Below are 18,354 nucleotides of genomic sequence, written 5' to 3' on the forward strand. Positions count from 1 at the left end.
GGGCTAGTTTTTTTTCATAACTTAACCCTGCTTTCTTCTAAACAACTTTATCCCTGACATGTCTAGTGTGTTCCTTGGTTTTCATGATGCTGTTTGATCCCTAATGCTTTCAAACAAATCTCTGAGGCATACACAGAACAGCTGTAGTCATACTAGTGATAAATTACACACAGGTGTACTCAATGTACAAATTACGTGACTTCTGGAATCAATTAGTCACTCAGGATTTTATTTAGTTGACTGTATCATAATACATGGGTGCTCAATGCAAATGAAAGTCACAATTTTCAAATTTTTAATTTTAAAATAATTAGAAAAATATGTATCGCTTCCTTTACAATTCACAACCGCTTAACCGCTTCCCGACCACCAACTGTAGATAAACGTCGGCGCTTGCTGGGCTTTGTGCAGCGCTGATGTTTATCTACTGTTGGCGGTTTTGTGCCCCCCCCGGGACCCCCACATACCTTATAATGCGGGGATCCCGGTGCACAATGCATGCTGGGATCCCCGACGTCATCGAGACCTGATTGGTTCAGGTCCTGATGATGTCAGCGTCACAGCAGCCAATGAGAGAGCTCGCTGGGAAAGCTGCTTGTTTCCCGGTGATCTCACTCATTGTAACGTGACTTCTCCTCTGATTTCACACTGACAGATGATCAGAGGAGAAGCAGCGTTACTGTGTGACTAGATCGCTGCCTGGCACAGATGACCGCTGCCTGGCACAGTTGTGCCAGGCAGCGATCTTGTCACACAGTAACGCTGCTTCTCCTCTGATCATCTGTCAGTGTGAGATCAGAGGAGAAGTGGCGTTACTATGAGCCAGGCAGCGATCTTGTCACATAGTAATGCTGCTTCTCCTCTGATCTCCTGTCAGTGCGAGATTAGAGGAGAAGTGGTGTTACTATGAGTCAGATCGCAGGGCAGTGATCTTGTCTAAAAAAAAAAGTTAAAAAAAAAGCAGGTACGCAGGTTAGGGCTAGGGTTAGGGCTAGGGCTAGGGTTAGGGCTAAGGTTAGGGCTAGGGCTGGGATTAGGCTTACGGGTGTGTTGGTGTTAGGTTTATGGTTAGGGTTATGGTTAGAGTTGGGATTAGGGTTAGGGGTGTGTTGGGGTTAGGGTTGGAATTAGAATTGGGGGTTTCCACTGTTTAGGTACATCAGGGGCTCTGCAAACGCAACATGATGCCCATAGACCAGTCCGAGCCCCACCGTGTGCCCAAACAGTAGTTTTCTCCCACATATGGGGTGCCAGCGTACAGAAGACAAATTGGACAACAACTCTTAGGGTCCAATTTCTCCTGTTACCCTTGTGAAAATAAAAAATTGGGGGCTAAAAGATCATTTTTGTTGAAAAAAAATGATTTTTTATTTTCATGGCTCTACGTTATAAACTTCTGTGAAGCACTTGGGGGTTCAAAGTGCTCACAACACATCTAGATAAGCTCCTTGGAGGGTCTAGTATCCAAAATGGGGTCACTTGTGGGGGGTTTACACTGTTTAGGCACATCAGGGGCTCTCCAAACGTGACATGCAAAATTTCTAAATTTTCTAAATTTTCGCCAAATTTCTATTTTTTTTAACAAATAAGCGCAAGTCATATCTAAGAAATTTTACCACTATCATGAAGTACAATATGTCACGAGAAAACAATGTGCGAATCAGCAAGATCTGTTGAAGCGTTCTAGAGTTATGACCTCATAAAATGACACTGGTCAGAATTGAAAAAATTGGCCCGGTCACGAAGGCAAAAACAGGCTCTGGTGCGAAGGGGTTAATACTTTGGGTTAGTATATCTCATAAAACCCAATAAAATTAATTTAAGTTTGTGGGTGTAACATGAAAAAAGGTGGAAAGGTCTCAGGATATGAATACGTTTTCATGGCACTGTAGATGGTGGCTATACATAGTTAAAAGAGTTAACGTGTCATGCATTAGGTAATCTATTCTAATTATACAATGCCTACAAAACCTCCCACCTCTTAATCTATTGAGACGCCCCAGGGTATAACTGTATTACTTTATAATAAATGACATGCAATATATGTTTCAAGAATTCTCTGTTAAAGTCAATGGGTTAATAGAAACACATGCACTTCAGGAAGAGAGGTGATGTGTCTGCAAACAAACATTAGCAAATCCGGTGAAGAAAGAACTAGACTGACGTGATAGTGATAATGATTGTATACAGATAAGGTATAAAAGTAAGAATCAGTACCATAGACAAAGTAGGCTAAAAGGATCCACTGGACTTGCACCATGCTGATCAGTCGGCTACCACTCGTCTATGTCTCCTTGTCCCTATTAATGCTGCTGGTGTGCAGTGAGGAGACAGTTGGGGTCAGATCAGCAGATATCTCTGACAATAATAGCCAGGAAGAAAAGGAGCTGGTAAGATTTCCAATTCTATTTAACTACTGTATATACTGAAGTAGCTTGTATAATCCTGTGCGTCTGGGTAGTCAGCTTTGGTAAGCTTATTATTATTACTTGGGCCCTGAGAACATCATATTATGGTCCTCTGCTTGGCATATATACTGGGAAAGGTTCCTGTCGTATTATTCCAAGTGTATGCATACAGGTGCCTTCCCCGAAAAAAGAGTCTGTTCTGCCTCTGTTAGGCCTCTTTCACACTTCAGTTTTTTGCATCAGTCATAATCCGCCAAAAGGACGGATGGCGGATCTGTTGTAGTACTGATGACAACGAATGCCACCCGTCCGTTTTTTTGACGGATCCGACAAATGAAGAATTTTAAAGGAATCGCAGCCTGGAAAAGGGGAGAGAGGAGAGAGAGAGAGAGAGAAGTTTTTTTGTCCGGCACCCAGAAAGAATTTCGGGTTAAATGAGTGTCTGGAGGATCCCCCAGAGAAAAAAACATTACAAGCTCCGTTTTGAAATCTTTGAGGATGGTGACGGACAGCTACTTTTGGCGGATCCTCCAAAAAAACGGATGCAACGGACGGCAATCCGTCACAATCCGCCATAAATGGAAGTCAATGGGGAAAAAAAAACGGATCCTCAAAAGAAAATTGAGGATCCATTTTTTTCAAAACCTGGCGGATTGTGACTGATTGTAAAAAACTGAAGTGTGAAAGAGGCCTTAGGCTGCTATATGTTTGTATAATTTATTTTTTGTTAAATTACACTTCCTTACAAATAAAGTAGGAATTTGTCATGAGCAAACGTGCTCGGATAACGTCTTATCCGAGCGTGCTTGGGTGTTATCCGAATGTCTTGTGTGTGCTCGTATATTATGTTCGAGTCCCCACGGCTGCATGATTTGTGGATGTTAGACAGCAGCAACACATGTGTGATTGTGTAACAAAGAGGCAATCCCCATATGTGTCGAGGCTGTCTAACAGCCACAAATCATGCAGTCGCGGGGACTCGAACATAATATACGAGCACGCCCAGATGCTTGGATAAGACGCTATCCAAGCACGTTCACCTGTCACTAGTTGGAATATGTAAAAAAAAAAAGTCTACCGTATGGTATATAATCCTTTTTGCTATGGAAGCCTATAGGTAGTGTTCCTTTTGAATTGCATGTCTGTACAGTGCAATGTGTTGCAGCCCACCATTGAAGGACTATGTCCCAGGAAACTTCTCCTAGCTTATACAGTATGTCGAAAGGAGACTTACAAGGTGATGTGAATAGGGTTTTAGTGATCTGCAATTTTACAATTCCCAAATTTATAATATATATCTAAACCAGAAGTTTTGGCACGTCTGTATCCCCACTTAAAGGGAATATGTCACCCCATTTTGCCCTATGAGGTGCAGCCACTGCCATCAGGGGCTTATCTACAGCATTCTGTAATTCTGTAGATAAGCCTCCGATGTAACCTGAAAGAGAAGAAAAACAACTTAGATTATACTCACCCTGGCGTCCGGTCCGATGGGTGTCACGGTCCAGTCCGGCGCCTCCCATCTTCATACGATGCCGTCCTCTTCCTTACTTCTGCGGCAGCTCCTGCGCAGGCGTACTTTATATGCTCTGTTGAGGGCAGAGTAAAGTACTGAAGTGCGCAGGCGCCGGGAAAGGTCAGAGAGGTCCGGCGCCTGCGCACTAAAGTACTTTACTCTGCCCTCAACAGGGCAGATAAAGTACATCTGCGCAAGAGTCGAAGGAGAAGCAAAGAGGAGGACATCATCGTGTGAAGATGGGAGGAGCCGGACCGGACCGCAACACCCACCGCACCCGACCGCGCCCCCTGGGTGAGTATAATCTAACGTGTTTTTCTTATCTTTCATTACAGAATGCTGTAGATAAGCCCTTGATGGTGGCGCTGGCAGCTGATAGGGCTAAAAATAGGTGACAGATTCCCTTTAAGAGGAAAGAATACCAAGATGTGACGACAGCAATCCTTTTCCTTTATCACCTAGCATAAACCCACATGAGAAAAGCAGGATTTTTTAATTCTATAAATCCTGTAGTGCCACAAGTTAGGAAAAGAAAAAAAATAATTTATTTAGGGAATGCAATTGTCAGGTACACTTTAAGGGGATTCTACATTTTAGCACAGGACATCATTTCAATAGGATGTCTATAATTGCAGATTTTGAGGGACTGACCATTGGGATCCCACTGATTGCTAGAATGAAGAAACCTCTAAGCTCTGTCTATTTTTACTCAGCATCCCATCTATCAAAGTGCACCACCATGTTATTCACTTTAATTATTTTTTGCGAGCGTCCCTGCTGTCAGACCCACACTGATTGCCTAGTGATGGCATATATTTGTGATAAGAATGGAAAACCCCTCTAAGAAATGATACAGCATACAAACATGTAATATATCTCATATTTTAGATAGAAGCTTTACAGGAAGTGCTGGAGAAACTCAAAAGCAAAAGGATTCTTCCCCTGGACAAAAAGCTGGGATGGGTGCCTTCGGTAAGTGGTGACTATTGCACATTGCATTTAGTAGCAGTAATAGAAATAAAGTAATTTGGCAATTAAATATCCAAAATGTATCCCACAAAATATTTATGTTTTTTTTTACTTTAATTTTTCAATAAAGAAGAATGACAAGTGACTTGTTAACTTCTTACTTTAAAGTTGTTGACATAGTCTTGAAAATGCATGGCAAGAATTTATAAAATTAACCCAATATTACAAAAAAACAACAATTTTTAAAAAAACTTTCCCAAAATATATCATAAATCATACTTTAACCCCTTAGTGACAGAGCCAATTTGGTACTTAATGACCAGGCCAATTTTTACAATTCTGACCACTGTCACTTTATGAGGTTATAACTCTGGAACGCTTTAATGAATCCCACTGACTCTAAGATTTTTTTGTGACATATTGTACTTCATATTAGTGGTAAAATTTCTTTGATATGACTTGCATTTATTTATGAAAAAAATGGAAATATGGCAAAAAGGTTGCCAATTTTACAATTTTCAAACGTTTAATTTTTGTGCCCTTAAATCAAATAGATATGTCACACAAAATAGTTAATATATAACATTTCCCACATGTCTACTTTACACCTGCACAATTTTGGAAACATATTTTTTTTTTGGTTAGGACATTATAAGGGTTAAAAGTTGACCAGCGATTTCTCATTTTTCCAACCAAATTTACAAAACCATTTTTTTTAGGGATCACAACACATTTGAAGTGAGTTTGAGGGGTCAATATGACAGAAAATACCCAAAAGTGACACCATTCTAAAAACTGCACCCCTCAAGGTGCTCAAAACCACATTCAAGAAGTTTATTAACCATTCAGGTGCTTCACGAGAACTAAAGCAATGTGGAAGGAAAAAAATGAACATTTTACTTTTTTCACAAAAACATTTACCAAGATTTTTTATTTTCACAAGGGTATCAGGAGAAAATGGACCACAAAATTTGTTGTGCAATTTCTCCTGAGTAGCCAATACCACGTATGTGAGGGAAAGCCACTGTTTAAATTATTACATACAGCTTACGTCTCTCTCCCCATATATATTCCTCCTTTCCCTTGTTTGGATCCATCACCTGGCAAAGTACTTCCGGAAGGATGCTGGGATCTTTTGTCCTTGAACAGTGGTGAGACCAAACCATTTTTTAATGAGCACTGGTTTGCACGAGCACTTTATTTGGTTTGTTTGTGATATTTGTCTTTTTAATAATTGATTAAAGGTTATGTTTTAACTAGAGTTGAGCGAAACGGGTCAAAAAAATTCAAAAGTCGCCGACTTTTGGCAAAGTCGGGTTTCATGAAATGAAACCCGACCCTAGGATGAGGTCGGCCACGAGGTCGGCAACTTATGCGCCAAAGTCGCGTTTCAAAAGTTTGTTTTGCGCTCTTTTTCAGCCAATCAGGATCCACGGACACTGTGGGCAACGTGATGACATAGGCACGGGTCACCACCATCTTTCAGAAGGGCATGCAAGTGATTGGCTTGCTTTGGTGGGCGTCACAGGGGGTATAAAAGGGCGTGCACGCCGACCGCCATCTTACTTCTGCCGATCTTAGTATAGGGAGAGGTTGCTGCTGATTCTGTAGGGATAGCGTTAGGCAGGGAAGAAGACAAAAAAACTGCTTCTGCTGCTAGCGATTTGGCCTGCACAACACACCAGTCACTGTGTGTGCAGTGCAAGGGGAGGCTATATAGTGGTGTATCAGTGGTGTTGGTTGTTGGGCTGCCTTTTAAGGCTTCCTGACAGGCTGGCATTGCTGTTTACCCACTGCTCCGCAAACTGCTTTTTTAAAAGCAATCCCAATTTTTTTTTTTTGTCCTGCTGAGAAGAAAAAAAAACTGCTTCTGCTGCTAGCAATTTGGCCTGCACAACACACCAGTCACTGTGTGTGCAGTGCAAGGGGAGGCTATATAGTGGTGTATCAGTGGTGTTGGTTGTTGGGCTGCCTTCTAAGGCTTCCTGACAGGCTGGCATTGCTGTTTACCCACTGCTCCGCAAACTGCTTTTTTAAAAGCAATCCAATCTCCCTTATCCTCTAGTCACTTTTGTCACAGCTGTGCCATCGAGCCTGTCACATAGCGCTCAGATATTCATTGGGCCTCACACAATCCAAAAGTGTCCAGTGTCCAAAAGTGTGTGCAGAGATTCAAAATCTCCCTTATCCTCTAGTCACTTTTGTCACAGCTGTGCCATCGAGCCTGTCACATAGCGCTCAGATATCAGTGGGCCTCACACAATCCAAAAGTGTCCAGTGTCCAAAAGTGTGTGCAGATATTCAAAATCTCCCTTATCCTCTAGTCACTTTTGTCACAGCAGTGCAATCGAGCCTGTCACATAGCGCTCAGATATCAGTGGGCCTCACACAATCCAAAAGTGTCCACTGTCCAAAAGTGTGTGCAGATATTCAAAATCTCCCTTATCCTCTCGTCACTTTGGTCACAGCTGTGCCATCGAGCCTGTCACATAGCGCTCAGATATCAGTGGGCCTCACACAATCCAAAGGTGTCCATCCAGTGTCCAAAAGTGTGTGCAGAGATTCAAAATCTCCCTTATCCTCTAGTCACTTTGGTCACAGCTGTGCCATCGAGCCTGTCACATAGCGCTCAGATATCAGTGGGCCTCACACAATCCAAAAGTGTCCAGTGTCCAAAAGTGTGTGCAGAGATTCAAAATCTCCCTTATCCTCTAGTCACTTTTGTCACAGCAGTGCCATCGAGCCTGTCACATAGCGCTGAGATATCAGTGGGCCTCACACAATCCAAAAGTGTCCAGTGTCCAAAAGTGTGTGCAGATATTCAAAATCTCCCTTATCCTCTAGTCACTTTTGTCACAGCAGTGCCATCGAGCCTGTCACATAGCGCTCAGATATCAGTGGGCCTCACACAATCCAAAAGTGTCCACTGTCCACAAGTGTGTGCAGAAATTCAAAATCTCCCTTATCCTCTAGTCACTTTTGTCACAGCAGTGCCATCGAGCCTGTCACATAGCGCTGAGATATCAGTGGGCCTCACACAATCCAAAAGTGTCCAGTGTCCAAAAGTGTGTGCAGATATTCAAAATCTCCCTTATCCTCTAGTCACTTTTGTCACAGCAGTGCAATCGAGCCTGTCACATAGCGCTCAGATATCAGTGGGCCTCACACAATCCAAAAGTGTCCACTGTCCAAAAGTGTGTGCAGATATTCAAAATCTCCCTTATCCTCTAGTCACTTTTGTCACAGCAGTGCCATCGAGCCTGTCACATAGCGCTCAGATATCAGTGGGCCTCACACAATCCAAAAGTGTCCAGTGTCCAAAAGTGTGTGCAGATATTCAAAATCTCCCTTATCCTCTAGTCACTTTTGTCACAGCAGTGCCATCGAGCCTGTCACATAGCGCTCAGATATCAGTGGGCCTCACACAATCCAAAAGTGTCCACTGTCCACAAGTGTGTGCAGAAATTCAAAATCTCCCTTATCCTCTAGTCACTTTTGTCACAGCAGTGCCATCGAGCCTGTCACATAGCGCTGAGATATCAGTGGGCCTCACACAATCCAAAAGTGTCCAGTGTCCAAAAGTGTGTGCAGATATTCAAAATCTCCCTTATCCTCTAGTCACTTTTGTCACAGCAGTGCCATCGAGCCTGTCACATAGCGCTCAGATATCAGTGGGCCTCACACAATCCAAAAGTGTCCACTGTCCACAAGTGTGTGCAGAAATTCAAAATCTCCCTTATCCTCTAGTCACTTTTGTCACAGCAGTGCCATCGAGCCTGTCACATAGCGCTCAGATATCAGTGGGCCTCACACAATCCAAAAGTGTCCACTGTCCACAAGTGTGTGCAGAAATTCAAAATCTCCCTTATCCTCTAGTCACTTTTGTCACAGCAGTGCCATCGAGCCTGTCACATAGCGCTGAGATATCAGTGGGCCTCACACAATCCAAAAGTGTCCACTGTCCAAAAGTGTGTGCAGATATTCAAAATCTCCCTTATCCTCTCTTCACTTTGGTCACAGCTGTGCCATCGAGCCTGTCACATAGCGCTCAGATATCAGTGGGCCTCACACAATCCAAAAGTGTCCATCCAGTGTCCAAAAGTGTGTGCAGAGATTCAAAATCTCCCTTATCCTCTAGTCACTTTGGTCACAGCTGTGCCATCGAGCCTGTCACATAGTGCTCAGATATCAGTGGGCCTCACACAATCCAAAAGTGTCCAGTGTCCAAAAGTGTGTGCAGATATTCAAAATCTCCCTTATCCTCTAGTCACTTTTGTCACAGCAGTGCCATCGAGCCTGTCACATAGCGCTCAGATATCAGTGGGCCTCACACAATCCAAAAGTGTCCAGTGTCCAAAAGTGTGTGCAGATATTCAAAATCTCCCTTATCCTCTAGTCACTTTTGTCACAGCAGTGCCATCGAGCCTGTCACATAGCGCTCAGATATCAGTGGGCCTCACACAATCCAAAAGTGTCCACTGTCCACAAGTGTGTGCAGAAATTCAAAATCTCCCTTATCCTCTAGTCACTTTTGTCACAGCAGTGCCATCGAGCCTGTCACATAGCGCTCAGATATCAGTGGGCCTCACACAATCCAAAAGTGTCCACTGTCCAAAAGTGTGTGCAGATATTCAAAATCTCCCTTATCCTCTCGTCACTTTGGTAACAGCTGTGCCATCGAGCCTGTCACATAGCGCTCAGATATCAGTGGGCCTCACACAATCCAAAAGTGTCCAGTGTCCAAAAGTGTGTGCAGAAATTCAAAATCTCCCCTGTCCTATAGACACCTTGTACCTTGTTTTACATTACTATATAGTTTGTTGGATTTTGTCTACATTTCTACCAAAAATGAGGAAGGCTGGTGGAAGAGGCCGTGGAATTGGGCGGGGGTTGGCAGCTGGTAATGATGGTGTTGGTGGTGGATCTGATGGTAGTGGCAAGAGCAAAATAGGACCGAATGCAGGAGGTGCTGACCCTGCGTCATCGTCTGGCTACATAAGGCCTCGAACGCTTAGTTTTCTAGGAGTTGGCAAACCGCTTTTAAAGCCAGAGCATCAGGAAAAAGTTTTGTCTTACATTGCTGACTCAGCCTCCAGCTCTATCGCCTCCTCTTCTTCAGTTGTAAAAAGTAAAAGCACTGAGTTGTCATTGGAGGCTCATGTTCATGAACCACACCTTTCCTTGTGTCCTTCACCCCAACCAAGATTGAAGGATGACGCAGGCCATACTACTGATTACTCCATGGAGCTGTTTTCACATACCATGCCTGGATTATCAAGTCAAATGGTGAATTACCCAGGCCAAGATGAATCTGACATGGAGTGCACTGATGCACAGCCGCTGATGGATGATTCTGCTGGTACATTCACTCAGAGCACTACATTGTCCTCGCAGTGTACAGAGCCAGATTCTGACCCTGATGAGACTCAGGTGCCCCTTCCCGCACACTATACCACCATACACGGTGACACAGAGGAAGGTGCACATGACATAGAAGAGGAGGTGATGGATGACCCAGTTGTTGACCCAGATTAGCATCCATTGGGGGAAGAGGGTGCTGCTTCCAATAGCTCAGATGAGGAGCATCCACAGCAGACATCGACATCGCAACAGCTGTTATCTGGCAGGCCCGGAGCACTCCAAAGACAGGTTCCAAACATCAAAAGAGTTGCTGGACAGCTTGTCCAGAGGGTCAAAAGATCACAGCGTGCTAGGCCGCAAAATGTCTGCCAAAGTAGGAAGAGTGCAGTGTGGCACTTTTTTGAACAAAATCCTCATGATCAGGCCAAGGTTATCTGTAAGAAGTGCGCAAAGACCTTTAGCCGAGGGAAAAATCTGAAAAATTTGAATACCAGTTGCATGCTTAGACATTTAACCAGCATGCACTTGCAAGCGTGGACACAACACCAAACCTCAAGTGCCACATGTGCAACTGATCACAACGAAGGTAGTCAGCAATGCTACATTGTTTCCCCCACTGTAAGCCCACCGGTTAGCACAGCAGCAAATGTTGAGGTGTCGTTGCAAGACCACAGCAGTCAGGGAATCCCACTGTTATATCAACGAAAGACTGATTCTAGGCCATCAGAAAGAACACCAACTCCATCACCATCATCAACCCTCTCTCAGTCCACCCTGTCCACCGCTACTTCCACCATATGCAGCTCTCAAGTCCAGCTCACCCTCCCAGACACTATGAGTAGGTCAAGAAAGTACTCAGTCTCTCATCCGCGTACACTGGGTTTGAACGCCCACATTGCCAAACTAATCTTGTTTGAGATGATGCCCTTTCGGTTGGTGGAAAGCACAGCTTTCCGCGAACTCATGGCCTATGCAGTACCACGCTATGACCTACCCAGTCGCCACTTCTTCTCTCGCAAAGCCATCCCAGCCCTCCACCATCATGTGAAAGACCGCATTGTCCATGCACTCAAGCAGTCAGTGAGCGGAAAGGTGCACCTCACAACTGATGCATGGTCCAGTCGGCATGGCCAGGGCCGTTACGTGTCCATCACTGCGCACTGGGTTAATGTGGTGGATGCAGGGTCCACAGGGGACAGCGGTGGTGGGACAGTGCTGCCTAGCCCACGGTATAGGAAACAGTTGGCTGTAGGCGTTCCACCCTCCTCCTCCTCCTCCTCCTCCAGAAGCGAAAGCTCGTCCACAGAGCGCAGTCGTACGAGCACTCCATCTGCAGCTGCCACTGTTGCACACGATGTGTCCCCCTATCGAGCAGCTAGTGGAAAGCGTCAGCAGGCTGTGTTGCAGATGATGTGTTTGGGCGACAGACACACCGCCGAGGTGCTGGCCGAGTACTTGAAGCGACAAACTGAGTCATGGCTGGGCAGTGTACATCTTGAGGCAGGCAAGGTAGTTAGTGATAATGGCCGTAATTTTGTGGCAGCCATAGCCCTTTCAAAACTCAGCCACATACCTTGCTTGGCTCACACCTTGAACCTGGTGGTGCAGTGCTTCCTCAAAAATTATCCGGAGTTAACAGCCCTGCTCCAGAAGGTGCGAAGACTGTGCGCGCACATCCGCCGGTCGCCTGTACACTCCGTTCGTATGCAGAAGCTGCAGCGATTGCTCCACCTTCCCAACCACCGCCTCATTATCGACATTGCAACAAGGTGGAACTCCACCCTGCACATGGTGGAGCGGCTGTGCGAGCAGAGGCAGGCCATAATGCATTTGTGGGAGGATACACGGCCAGGCACTTTGAGAGCAGACATGGAGTTGACAGGTGTGCAGTGGTCGAAGCTGAAAGACCTTTGTAAAGTCCTTCAGTGTTTTGAGGAATGCACACGGCTGGTAAGCGCAGACGACGCCATCCTAAGCATGAGCATCCCACTTATGCGTCTGCTCATGCAAACTTTGACGCACCTTAAGGAGCAGGCGTCTGCAGCCAATGTTGATGAGGAGGAGGAGGAGGAGGGAATCCTTGATGACATTCAGCCATTGTCTGCTCAGGGACCTCTCCTGAACGAGGTGGAGGAAGAAGAGGAGGAGGAGGATGATGATGGGGATGATTACTTAGGGGAGGAGGATGCATCTCGTGGGGCAAGTGAAAATGTTGGCGTGGCAAGGTCTGGTACAGGGTTTGTGCGTGACTGGAGGGATGTGGATTTGCCAGAAAGTGCTCCTCCACCCAGCACTCGCAGTGCATCATTGACACCGGGAACATTGGCCCACATGTCAGATTATGCCTTGCGGATCCTAAAAAGGGACCCCCGCATTGCCAAAATGATGAACGATGACGACTACTGGTTGGCCAGCATCCTGGATCCACGCTATAAAGGCAAATTACAAAACATCATGCCACAGGAGAACCTTGACCTAATATTGGCTAATAAACAAGCAACTCTGGTAAATCGGTTGCTTGAGGCATTCCCAGCACACAGCAGCGGTGATGGTTCTCACACGAGCCGTACGGGCCGGGGGCAGCTTGGCAGAGGTGTTCGTGGTGCACACAGCAGAAGTGGCGTTGGAGACAGGGGTTTCATGACAATGTTGTGGACTGATTTTTCAAATACCGCTCACACAACTGGTAATACTGCATCGATGGAAAGTGACAGGAGACAGCAGTTGTCAACTATGGTTACAAACTACTTTTCCTCCCATATCGATGTTCTCCCACACAGGTCATTCCCCTTTGACTATTGGGCCGCTAAACTGGACACCTGGCCTGAATTGGCCCAATATGCCTTACAGGAGCTCGCTTGCCCAGCTGCAAGTGTGCTATCGGAAAGAGTCTTCAGTGCAGCTGGATCAATCCTGACAGAAAAAAGGACCCGTCTGTCAACCCAAAATGTGGATGATCTAACCTTCATTAAAATGAACCACGCATGGGTTTCCAAGGATTTTGTCCCACCTTCCCCTGATGACACATAGGGTGACAGAAAAATGGCTTACTTTGGTCCACCTCTTCCTGGTACTTCACCTATTTCGCCTTTTGCATCAGCTGAATGTCCAACATCAACATATGCCACTTTCTAAAACTCCCTAACTGTGCTGCCTCCCCCCCCATGGCCGGGGTCACCACCTACCGCACGACACCGTGCGAGTGCCGTTGCCCTGGACAGGTGGGTAGGCCGACTCTTGGGCGCGGGCACTGGCACAGGGTCCCTCATAGTGCAATCAAGTGTCTCTGACGGTGGTGGTGCACACCCGCCGTCAGACACACCGCTGTACTATGAGGGGCCCAGTGCCAGTACCGACGCCCACGAGTGGGCCCCCCTTGCTTGGGCAGGGCCCCAGCATTTGCAATCTTTACCTCTCCCTGCTCCTCCGCTGTGTAATCTGGGCCGTCAAATCCATACTGTGCCTGACACCGTCTGAGCCTGCCTCCTGAGACATATATTTTGAATGTGTACGCTATCCATACATGTTATCCAGGGATACGGTACCCTTTCTAACCTTTGTGCAATCACGTGCAATCCATACTGGGCCTAACACCATCTGAGCCTGCCTCATGCTGTATAGACATATATTTTGAATGTGTACGCTATCCATACATGTTATCCAGGGATACGGTACCCTTTCTAACCTTTGTGCAATCACGTGCAATCCATACTGGGCCTAACACCGTCTGAGCCTGCCTCATGCTGTATAGACATATATTTTGAATGTGTACGCTATCCATACATGTTATCCGGGGATACGGTACCCTTTCTAACCTTTGTGCAATCACGTGCAATCCATACTGGGCCTAACACCGTCTGAGCCTGCCTCCTGAGACATATATTTTGAATGTGTACGCTATCCATACATGTTATCCGGTGATACGGTACCCTTTCTAACCTTTGTGCAATCACGTGCAATCCATACTGGGCCTAACACCGTCTGAGCCTGCCTCCTGAGACATATATTTTGAATGTGTACGCTATCCATACATGTTATCCGGTGATACGGTACCCTTTCTAACCTTTGTGCAATCACGTGCAATCCATACTGGGCCTAACACCGTCTGAGCCTGCCTCATGCTGTATGGACATATATTTTGAATGTGTACGCTATCCATACATGTTATCCAGGGATACGGTACCCTTTCTAACCTTTGTGCAATCACGTGCAATCCATACTGGGCCTAACACCGTCTGAGCCTGCCTCATGCTGTATAGACATATATTTTGAATGTGTACGCTATCCATACATGTTATCCGGGGATACGGTACCCTTTCTAACCTTTGTGCAATCACGTGCAATCCATACTGGGCCTAACACCGTCTGAGCCTGCCTCCTGAGACATATATTTTGAATGTGTACGCTATCCATACATGTTATCCGGTGATACGGTACCCTTTCTAACCTTTGTGCAATCACGTGCAATCCATACTGGGCCTAACACCGTCTGAGCCTGCCTCATGCTGTATAGACATATATTTTGAATGTGTACGCTATCCATACATGTTATCCGGTGATACGGTACCCTTTCTAACCTTTGTGCAATCACGTGCAATCCATACTGGGCCTAACACCGTCTGAGCCTGCCTCATGCTGTATAGACATATATTTTGAATGTGTACGCTATCCATACATGTTATCCGGTGATACGGTACCCTTTCTAACCATTGTGCAATCACGTGCCATCCATACTGGGCCTAACACCGTCTGAGCCTGCCTCATGCTGTATAGACATATATTTTGAATGTGTACGCTATCCATACATGTTATCCAGGGATACGGTACCCTTTCTAACCTTTGTGCAATCACGTGCAATCCATACTGGGCTTAACACCGTCTGAGCCTGCCTCATGCTGTATAGACATATATTTTGAATGTGTACGCTATCCATACATGTTATCCGGGGATACGGTACCCTTTCTAACCTTTGTGCAATCACGTGCAATCCATACTGGGCCTAACACCGTCTGAGCCTGCCTCCTGAGACATATATTTTGAATGTGTACGCTATCCATACATGTTATCCAGGGATACGGTACCCTTTCTAACCTTTGTGCAATCACGTGCAATCCATACTGGGCCTAACACCGTCTGAGCCTGCCTCATGCTGTATAGACATATATTTTGAATGTGTACGCTATCCATACATGTTATCCAGGGATACGGTACCCTTTCTAACCTTTGTGCAATCACGTGCAATCCATACTGGGCCTAACACCGTCTGAGCCTGCCTCATGCTGTATAGACATATATTTTGAATGTGTACGCTATCCATACATGTTATCCGGGGATACGGTACCCTTTCTAACCTTTGTGCAATCACGTGCAATCCATACTGGGCCTAACACCGTCTGAGCCTGCCTCCTGAGACATATATTTTGAATGTGTACGCTATCCATACATGTTATCTGGGGATACGGTACCCTTTCTCACCTTTGTGCAATCACGTGTAATCCATACTGGGCGTGAGAATGGCTGGCGAGCTGTTAAGCAAGCTACAGCACCTGTCCAGACAAGTACAGGGATTCCCTAGCGAGGAGACTTATTTGATTGTTTTCAATGTTGGGACAGCAATTTTTGGGGAGCACTATACTCTGGAGAATGATAGATGGGGCCCACCATACACTGGAACATTCCAAAGGTGGACATCAGACACTGGAGCAGCATTTACAGGGCCCATTATACACTAGAGCATTAGAAATGGGGCCCATTATGTTTGGAGCATTATTTGGGCCCATAAGACAGTGGAGCTTCATCCATGGGGACCAACATATACTGTAGCATTATGTGGAGCTCATCATATACTGTTTCAAACATTATATGGGACCAATGATTCTGTATGGAGAAATAGATGGGCCTCGTCATGAGATGTAAAAAGTGAGGTATTTTTCATTGGACTATACCGCTATTTCTCTGCCGTATCGGAGCATGATGAGTTGTGGTATGTGTTAAAGGGGCGCTCTTTCGCCCAGGGCACATGAAAACCTGGAGCCAGCCCTCCCCCCCCACAGTTTGTAGCCAAATAACCCCCATTTTTCAGTGCGTAACTTGTATTATGAAGTTAATTAAGGTTGACAAGCTTAAGAAAGAAGAATTGATGCTTTTGGCATTCAAATGGGCACTGTAGGTGTGTTTCCTGTCCTCCTCTCACTGCCGACTTTTATTCCCCATTGACTTACATTGGGTTTCGTGTTTCGGGACGACCCCGACTTTTCCCTATAATCGGACGATCTTGCTCGACCCGACTTTTGGAAAAGTCGGGTTTCACGAAACGAAACGCGACCCTAAAAAACCAAAAGTCGCTCAACTCTAGTTTTAACCCCTTAACCCCCAAGGGTGGTTTGCACATTCATGGCGGGGCCAATTTTTACAATTCTGACCACTGTCCCTTTATGAGGTAATAACACTGGAACACTTCCATGGATCCCGGCGATTCTGACATAGTTTTCTCGTGACATATTGTACTTCATGTTAGTGGTAAAATTTCATTCAAATAACTTGCGTTTATTTGTGAAAAAAACGGAAATTTGAAAAAGGGCACGAGGACATAAACGCAAGAAACAGTGCACACACAGCTGAAATATGTATATAAAAAGGCTTTATTAGACACCAATGCCTGACAGACAGAAAATACAAGTTAAAAACACTATAAAAATCACAAAAAGCATGGACAATTCAAACCTGACAAGGTAGACTGGTAAAGCAATATTTAATCAGGGTATAGTAAAGGATAAAGAATCAGTAAGTAACTGACACATAAATCATGGCTGAGGTAGCATGAATGTTTAGTTTTATATGCAGGACTTATAATCATGTAGATCCAAGCTATATCATGATGAAGCTAATAACAGCATTTAAATTCCCCTTATAAATCTCAACAAGAAAAAAAAAAGGATTTAATCTTTTTCTCCTGGAGGATCTCTCCAATATGTGAAATTCTAAGCCCAGAATATAGCGCCCTCAGCGACGATTCTGTCTTCAATGGCATATGCATGCATCATAGATTTACAAATAAACACATCATAAACAATAGTGAATAGATGCTAAAAAATGAAAAACACATGGCTCGTAGCTAGGGCAGCTTATGAAAAATAATTTGTATATACTGCCAGTATTTTATAGATACATCTGTACCACAGAAATCTAATATCAATAGTTTATAAATAACATTATCTGGAGTCCAGCTCAATAGTTTAACTATGTCCATAGATTCCCTCAGCAATGGCCCTGTGTTAATTGACAAGCATGCAATAGCAGTTACAAAGTAATGCATACTAATGCGGCAATATAACCCATCACCCCAGTCATTCCGTCAGGTTTGTCAGGTCCGACGCGTGTCGCTGTCCCCACGACAGCTTCGTCAGGGTAGCAAACGGAAATTTGGCGAAAATTTTGAAAATTTCGCAATTTTCCAACTTTGAATTTTTATGCCCTTAAATCTCAGAGATATGTGGGTCGCCCTCCCAGGGCTGTGGGGTACTCGGTACCGGGCCGGTGTCAGCAGGATGTGTCACAGAAGCAGTGACCCGGTCCGTGGCCCTGGGCGCCCAAGTAATGGGGGAATTGAAATGGTGGAATGTAGTTGATTAAATGAATAGTTTGTGACGCCACCTGTGGTGTTCGGCAAGTGAGATGTAAAGCCGACGCTGCATGCAGATCCACTGGGACTGATGGTATGGTGCAGCAAAGATGTAAAAGCTCCCCACAGGTGAAGCTGTAGTCCCAGGGCAGTGTAGATGTGGTTGGCACGGGGATGTAGCAGTGCCGGAAGGGCAAGAAGCAGACAAAGACACAGCAGGGTGCAATTTCTGTACCTTTACTTGATAAATGCAGTCCAGGGTCCTGATTACAGATGGTACCGGAGCAGGCTAGCCTGGAAGCAGCTCTCGATTCTCTCTCAGCAGATGGGTTGTGCAGTCTCCTTCCCTAGCGCTTATTTGAGTGAAGTACTCCTAGTACTGAGTTACACTGAAGTTCCTCCTAATTCTCTTCTACTAGCACTCCTTGTATAGCAGACAGCTGTAGCCGCTATTCCTCTCTTGGCTCACTCCGTGCTGT

At 45.3% G+C, this 18,354-nt stretch overlaps 1 protein-coding gene across 1 annotated transcript in view; it reads left to right on the forward strand.

Annotated features, from left to right (window-relative positions):
- The first annotated feature begins 2,230 nt into the window (after window positions 1–2,230).
- Window positions 2,231–18,354, forward strand: part of LOC141100322 (cocaine- and amphetamine-regulated transcript protein-like) — a 64,699-nt gene continuing 48,575 nt past the window's right edge. Inside the window, exons 1-2 of the mRNA XM_073588718.1 lie at window positions 2,231–2,390; window positions 4,813–4,896. Coding sequence (XP_073444819.1) covers window positions 2,259–2,390; window positions 4,813–4,896 — 216 coding nt within the window. The 5' untranslated portion in view covers window positions 2,231–2,258. The remainder of the gene's footprint in view (window positions 2,391–4,812; window positions 4,897–18,354) is intronic.

This window comes from Dendrobates tinctorius, unplaced genomic scaffold (genome assembly GCF_039654945.1).
Source record: "Dendrobates tinctorius isolate UK_male_01 unplaced genomic scaffold, ASM3965494v1 ptg000011l, whole genome shotgun sequence".
Lineage (NCBI taxonomy): Eukaryota > Metazoa > Chordata > Amphibia > Anura > Dendrobatidae > Dendrobates > Dendrobates tinctorius.